General features: G+C 45.4%; 1 protein-coding gene across 1 annotated transcript; it reads right to left on the reverse strand.

The window, feature by feature from the left end:
* Positions 1 to 690: 690 nt before the first annotated feature.
* On the reverse strand, positions 691 to 4,195 carry LOC119318080 (cyclin-L1-1-like). Its single transcript, XM_037592596.1, has 8 exons — positions 3,733 to 4,195; positions 3,141 to 3,222; positions 2,904 to 3,044; positions 2,495 to 2,661; positions 1,798 to 2,059; positions 1,378 to 1,714; positions 1,248 to 1,289; positions 691 to 1,149 (listed from the first exon to the last, which is right to left on the reverse strand). Exons 1-8 carry the CDS (start codon positions 3,882 to 3,884, stop codon positions 1,094 to 1,096), a joined length of 1,239 nt encoding a protein of 412 aa, XP_037448493.1. The 5' UTR covers positions 3,885 to 4,195; the 3' UTR covers positions 691 to 1,093.
* Between the last annotated feature and the right edge of the window lie 2,925 nt (positions 4,196 to 7,120).

Raw genomic sequence — 7,120 nt, forward strand, 5'->3', positions numbered from 1 at the left:
GATCTTCAGTGCAGAGCTGGCGGCGAGATGAAGCAGCCGCCGAGTAGGAGACGACGGATTTGAGGAATCAGGGCTCGAGGGCAATCACGCTTCTTTATTCCCGTTTGTGAATGTGAACTTTCCATATCTGAACCTGAATTTTCAACAACTGCCAACTTACAACACCCGCAGTCATGGGCAACCTGCGTGATTCACCATGCCGCAGCGGGGACGACGACAGAGGAAGGAGCAGACTGGCAGAGAGGAAGGATCGGCCAGGCGCCGCGCATCTAACGGTTATCAAGGCGAATTCAAACGTTTTCTAAAATGGACTCTCTTCTTGCGGTTACGCGTTTGCAAACCCAACTTGGAACTTAATTCAAACGCTTGGCAACATAATTCTCATGCAATCTACTAATACGTACAACAATTATGATCATGGGCAGCCACGTTCCAAAACCATAACAGCAAATGTGTAATTAGGTTAAAATATACACCTTAATTCCTACATGAAATTTATATTAGTATTACCCCCGTCCCAAATCACTTGTATCAAGACTACTCTAAGACAAGTAATTCGGGGCGGATGGAGTATAAATTAGCTAAGATAAGAGATTACTCCCTCCGTTCCAAAATAGATGACCCAACTTTACACTAAAGTTAGTGTAAAGTTGGGTCATCTATTTTGGAACGGAGGGAGTACATGGCATCTTCAAACACAAGAGTAACAACATATCCACATTAGTCCAGAAACAAAGTACAACAATATCAATATGTATCAGCCTATGAAGCTGCGAGCAAAGCAACACAAAAGTTCTTCATGCGCCCCCCAGGCCACAAGAAACCGGGTTATCATGCCGTGAAAATCACTCACTCCCAAAAGCCCTTCATGTTAAAAGTGGCAGGCACGCATGTACTGAGGGAACAACGGATAAACTACAGGTAAATTATTGACAAGCGCTCTGTTTCTCTGTTGCAAAGTGATACATATTGGCCTGATTTTGCTAATGGCACAGAGAGTGTAACACCAGATGATACCAAATTCTTCTCACGCTTTGTCAGGAGCTTCGTGCTCTCTCTGTGGATGTTCTTACAACAGGGAAGCTCGGCTGGATCAATGGCGCCTGTGCCGATGATCTTTGTCTCCAGACGAGTAGTAGCCGGCACGGTCTGGAGAGGCAACAAACAAGACACATGAGAAACATAATTTGTTAGTGGGTATCAGTACGGGATTGATGAAGTGAGGTTTGCAGAGCAAATGTACGTACCGCGTGACGAGCGGTGCCTTGACTTCTCCTTGTCCGAGTATCCTGCATTGGAGGGGGATAATGCAATATATGAGTACAACGCATTACATCTCAAACAGTGTAGTCCCAACAGAAATGTTCATGGTAGTACCTGAACTTTTGTCTCTCGAACGGTGTCTCTTGGCTCTATCACGCTCCCTCTCGTGATCAGAATCTCTACCCCTAATATCACGGTCACGTTCACGGCCTCTTGATCTACTTCTTTCTCTTTCCTCAGCACGGTCGAGATTAGGCTCTGACCTCTCACTCTTCGAATTCGCTGCCTGGTCTCCTTTTCCATTTAGCTCAGTAGGCAACGGCTTATCCTTGGTATCACTGTTTTCCTTCACTTTCTCTCGTCCTGCCTTGGTCAGTGAATTCTTCTCCTGGCTAGAACTCGAAGGTACGGGAGTACCCCTATCACTAGCAACAGCACTTGCTGGACTCTCCTGTATAGAAGTGCAAATAAATCCAGCAATCATAAGAACATAACTTCAAAAGCAACAAGATAATTTATAGTGATGTTCCATACCTTAGACGCGTGTGTATCCAAGGCCCTTCTAACACTGAAGGAATCATTATCTTTATACACTGGTATATATTGTGCCTTTGGGAGGCTGTAGAGGTGAGCAAGAACCCTGCAAACTTCCTGAATTGCTGCCTCATCAGCATCAAAGACTGTCCACCAAGGAGGCTCTTCTGGGAGGGGAACCCGGTGCCTCCTAGCTGCAGCATACACAACTCCGCATGCTACTACTTCACTCTTAAACCGTACACAAAGAGTTGTCCGCAAGCTGATATAACAAACAAAGACTTGTTAGTAAGAGTCGATAACTAAGTAGAAATGAAAAGGCGATGCAAACGTCCCTCAAAAGAAGAATAGGCAGATGAACAATAAAACTTGATATCAAGTAAAATGCAAGGTTTTAATGAACAAGCATTATACCAAGAAAACAGGACAGCATCTAATGAACTACTCCCTCCGTAAACTAATATAAGACGTTTTAGATCACTATAATTTTATCTCCCTTAAGAAAGATTTAGCAAGTACATTCCCTACGCACAAGTGCACGTGCACCTGGGGCCCAGACCAGGCTGCAGCAGTACCACATCACAGCATGTAGCAGGAGCATCGATTAACATATTATGATAAATAATTTGCAGATCAGAAGACACGCAACATGAATATAGTTAACAACAATAAGATAATCCACGGTCGAACATAGTACCTATCATTGGCAAGGTTCCACGCTTCTTGTGTCAGCTCAGGGGCTTCGAGTGTTGCAAGGTAGTTCGAGATGAACTTGTGCGGGTGTTCAACGTGGCAAATAAACCCCATCTCCTTCAGCAGATGCCGTTCAGTCCTTATCAGATCATGCCTCAGCTCTGTATATTTCTGCAACAAAGATGAGAGTAGCAGCTTTCAATTAACTATCCAAGGAAAATAACTTAAAAATTTACAAAGAGCTGCAACAACAACATATGATACAGCAGCAATAATGCAAAAACTAAGGTACATATGCCATTCTAAGTTTCAAGTTTTTTTCTGCCACAAATATTAAGAAATTTGAATGTACAAATGTTTCCAGGAACATAGGATATGGGGAGTAAAGTTCTGGTTATTTTAACAAAACATACCGTTGAAAATACATCCAAGAATTCTATTGGTAGGTTTTCTCTCCTGCATTCCATTCTATGGAAGACAAATATAATATGCTTTGATCTTCTTGGACTCTCCTCCAATTTCCCAGCCAACCAAACACAACTAGCAGCAACTCTCTGCAAGAAGAAGAAAAATCGAAGAGGCTCATTAACTCAGTTCATAAAAGTCTGAGAATGGTTAGGCTGTAGTAAACTGGAGACAAACCTATTTACCTTAGCGCTAAATCGTGCAAATGATTTCTTGCAGTAAAACCGATGGAACAGTACTTGTGCTGTGGCCATCACTGCTTGAGGTCTTTGCTGAGTGAAGGAATCGACAACACACATAATCAAATGTGGAAGAACAATAAACTATATGATGCAATAATTATGTCTGTTTAATCATAACTTGTCAATAAGATAAATGTGAAGTTTTGCGATATAATTCACTGTGATATCTTCAAATAGGTTAGCATGAAAACAAAGTTTTTACTTTGGTGTATTATCAACTATGATGGAGCCACGTCTTTACTGCTTTCGTAGCCAAATCACATTGCAGATGACATCAACTCTCTGTGCTATTCAGTCTGTTATAATTACTTGTTAATACACTGAAGTAAAAAAAATTGTTTTCGCACTAACCTATTTGAAGATGTCAAAATGAGCTGTGTTTCATCCATGCAACCCTAAGAGAATCCCCCTAATGCACGCAAAACTTGCATTTGAATGTGCTCGAGTTCCCATGGAAGTTTATCACCAAACCCTAGAAAACTTATGAACTTGCAAAATTCGGGAACAAAGGGAGGCGGGGGGACAAAAAGGATACAGCCTGAGGAGGATGCCGCTCTCCTGGATGAGGTCGCAGCCGTAGACGCGGAGGGTCGTCTCGGCGGCCTCGTCGATCCCATCCTTCCGGGACGGCGAGTCGCGCAGCTGCTCGTCCGTGAGGTAGAACGTGTCGATCGCCGTGTAAATCATGTCTCCCCCTGCTCACGGCCTCCAATCGGGGCAGGAACCGCCCGGCCGGGGCGGCGCGCCGTGGCGGCTGGGGGTAGGGAGAGGCGCGGAGTGGTGGCCGGCGGCTGAGGGAAGGGGAGGGGAGGGGAGGGGAGGCGGCGACGGAGGACGGGGCAGGTGGCGGTAGCGTTGCAGGGGGGCAGGGAGGAGGCTGGAGGAGCTCGGGGAGGGAAGGAGGCGACGGCGTGCTAGCGGGGGGTTGGCGGCGGCGGCGGCGTCGCGCGATAGGGAGGAGCGGGGTGGAATCCTCGCCCCTCGAGGAAAGGGGATGGCTGGGATGGCAATTTTGCTGTAATTTTGCTGAATCGCCAGGGATGCTTCGGGCTTGTGATATCGAAGCCATCGGGCCTTCACGCAATCACGCTACATGTCGGTCGGTTGAGTAAAAAAAATTGACACCCCTAAAAAAATTGACAGACTTACCTTTTTTGAAACTTCAGCGCACAAAAATATGGACTAAAAATATTTTTAAAAATGACAATTTTTCATGATGTCTGCCTCAAGCATCACGTTGAATAGCGAGACAATTACCTCTACCTATAAAGTGGTCATGTTATCTACCACAACACCCTAGCCCGAGGCGTAATAGAAAAGGGTCTTTCTTAAGATATTTTGAGATCGGGTTCGTTTTGCCTTGAAGTTTTAGGAAAAAGTCAACTCTGCCTGATGACGATCCGCCGCCCTCTTACTAATCCGAAGAACCAATCGCACTCCCTGATCTCCGCGTCTCCTGAGCACCAAGCATTGCAACCGTTGGGCGTTGTTACAACGGCCTCGCCCTCGTCTAGGTAGTTTTTCCCTCCTAGCAGCTAAGGACATCTTCAACACCGACCCTTAAAGCGGACACACTTTTTGTGTCTCATATGATGTCAGACGGCCATCCAACGCTGCATCTCAAATGTCTTTTTATATTAAATTTAAAAAACCTAGATTGGTGGTCTTCCGCTAAATTGTGCATTTAGTTTAGTAGCCATGATAAATTGTGCATTTTGGTCTTAGTAGCCTTCAGTCAAATTATGCATTTTGTTTAGTAGCCATGATTAGTACCTTCTGTTAGAAGGGAGAGAGAGGATTGGTGGAATAGTTCGTTCTATTGCTTGAGCCTCGTGGGCATATATATAGGAGTACATGATCTACTTGGAGTACAAGACAAGCCAGAATATTCCTAGTTTATCCTACGTTTTCTAATATAATCACGTTACTCAACATTTCCCCGCAGTCACAACGGTAGCAACGCAGACGGTGAGACTGGAGAAGAATCCGAAGGCAAGCCGACGAACACACACCTCCCACAGTCATAACGGTCGATGCATCGTAGAGTCGTGGCTAGAGTAAAAACCGACGAGATTGCTCAAGCAAGGCGGTAGCCATTTGTGTCGTTGTCAAGGTAGCCGAGAGCGTGGGTGGTGTAGCCGTGGTCGACGTAGCCGTGCGAAGAATGATGTGGTCGATGTCGAGTTGGGGTGGCCGGTGTCGAGGAAGTCGACGTGAAGCCGCGGGCGCAAGGGGGCGCCGAGTTAGCATGGGCGCAATGGTGTCGAAGTAGTGGTGCGTCGGGAAGAAGATGTTGTTGACGACGTGTCGCGGTGGGTTTGCCAAGCCCGGGGACACATCGTGGACGAAGGCACACACCGATGTTGCCAGTACCAGGCATGCGTAGACGGACGGAAACGAAGTTGACGAAGCGCCGACCAGGCTTGCCAGGCCTAGGGACACGTCGTGGATGAAGGCACGTGATACGTCTCCAACGTATCTATAATTTTTGATTGTTCCATGCTATTATATTATCTGTTTTGGATGTTAATGGGCTTTATTTTACATTTTTATATTATTTTTGGGACTAACCTATTAACCGGAGGCCCAGCCCAAATTGCTGTTTTTTTTGCCTATTTGAGTATTTCGTAGAAAAGGAATATCAAACGGAGTCCAAACGGAATGAAACCTTCGGGAATGTGATTTTCTCAACAAACGTGATCCAGGAGACTTGGAGTGGACGTCAAGCAATCAACGAGGCGGCCACGAGGCAGGGGGCGCACCCTCCACCCTCATGGGCCCCTTGTTGCTCCACCGACCTACTTCTTCCTCCTATATATATTCGCGTACCCCGCAAACATCTAGGAGCACCACGAAACCCTATTTCCACTGTCGCAACCTTTTGTACCCAAGAGATCCCATCTTGGAGCCTTTTCCGAAGCTTCGCCGAAGGGGGCATTGATCACGGAGGGCCTCTACATCAACTCCATGGCCCCTCCAATGATGTGTGAGTAGTTTACCTCGGACCTACGGGTCCATAGCTAGTAGCTAGATGGCTTCTTCTCTCTCTTTGGATCTCAATACAATGTTCTCCTCGATCTTCGTGGAGATCTATTCGATATAACTCTTTTTGCGGTGTCTTTGTCGAGATCCAATGAATTGTGGGTTTATGATCAAGTCTATCTATGAACAATATTTGAATCTTCTTTGAATTCTTTTATGTATAATTGGTTTATCTTTGCAAGTCTCTTCGAATTACCAGTTTGGTTTGGCCTACTAGATTGATCTTTCTTGCAATGGGAGAAGTGCTTAGCTTTGGGTTCAGTCTTGCGGTGACCGATCCCAGTGATAGAAAGGGAAACGACACGTATTGTATTATTGCCATCGAGGATAAAAAGATGGGGTTTTACATCATATTGCATGAGTTTATCCCTCTACATCATGTCATCTTGCTTAAGGCGTTACTCTGTTCTTATGAACTTAATACTCTAGATGCATGCTGGATAGCGGTCGATGTGTGGAGTAATAGTAGTAGATGTAGGCAGGAGTCAGTCTACTTGTCGCGGACGTGATGCCTATATACATGATCATGCCTAGAAACTCTCATAATTATTCGCTTTTCTATCAATTGCTCTACAGTAATTTGTTCACCCACCGTAATACTTATGCTATCTTGAGAGAAGCCACTAGTGAAACCTATGGCCCCCGGGTCTATTCTCCATCATATAAGTTTCTGATGTCTACTACACAACCTTCTTCTTGTAGACGTTGGTGGTCCTCCAAGTGCAGAGGTTTGTAGGACAGTAGCAAATTTCCCTCAAGTGGATGACCTAAGGTTTATCAATCCGTAGGAGGCGTAGGGTGAAGATGGTCTCTCTCAAGCAACCCTGCAACCAAATAACAAAGAGTCTCTTGTGTCCCCAACACACCCAATACAATGGTAA

The sequence above is a fragment of the Triticum dicoccoides genome, chromosome 6A (assembly GCF_002162155.2).
Source record: "Triticum dicoccoides isolate Atlit2015 ecotype Zavitan chromosome 6A, WEW_v2.0, whole genome shotgun sequence".
In the NCBI taxonomy this organism is placed as follows: domain Eukaryota; kingdom Viridiplantae; phylum Streptophyta; class Magnoliopsida; order Poales; family Poaceae; genus Triticum; species Triticum dicoccoides.

Coding starts and splice junctions, on each gene's coding strand:
- LOC119318080 (XM_037592596.1), bottom strand. CDS start 3,884: ATGATTTACACGGCGATCGACACGTTCTACCTCACGGACGAGCAGCTG. Junction 2,060..2,494: donor TGGAACCTTGCCAATGATAG/GTACTATGTTCG, acceptor TTGTTATATCAG/CTTGCGGACAACTCTTTGTG. Junction 1,150..1,247: donor AAGGCACCGCTCGTCACGCG/GTACGTACATTT, acceptor TTGCCTCTCCAG/ACCGTGCCGGCTACTACTCG.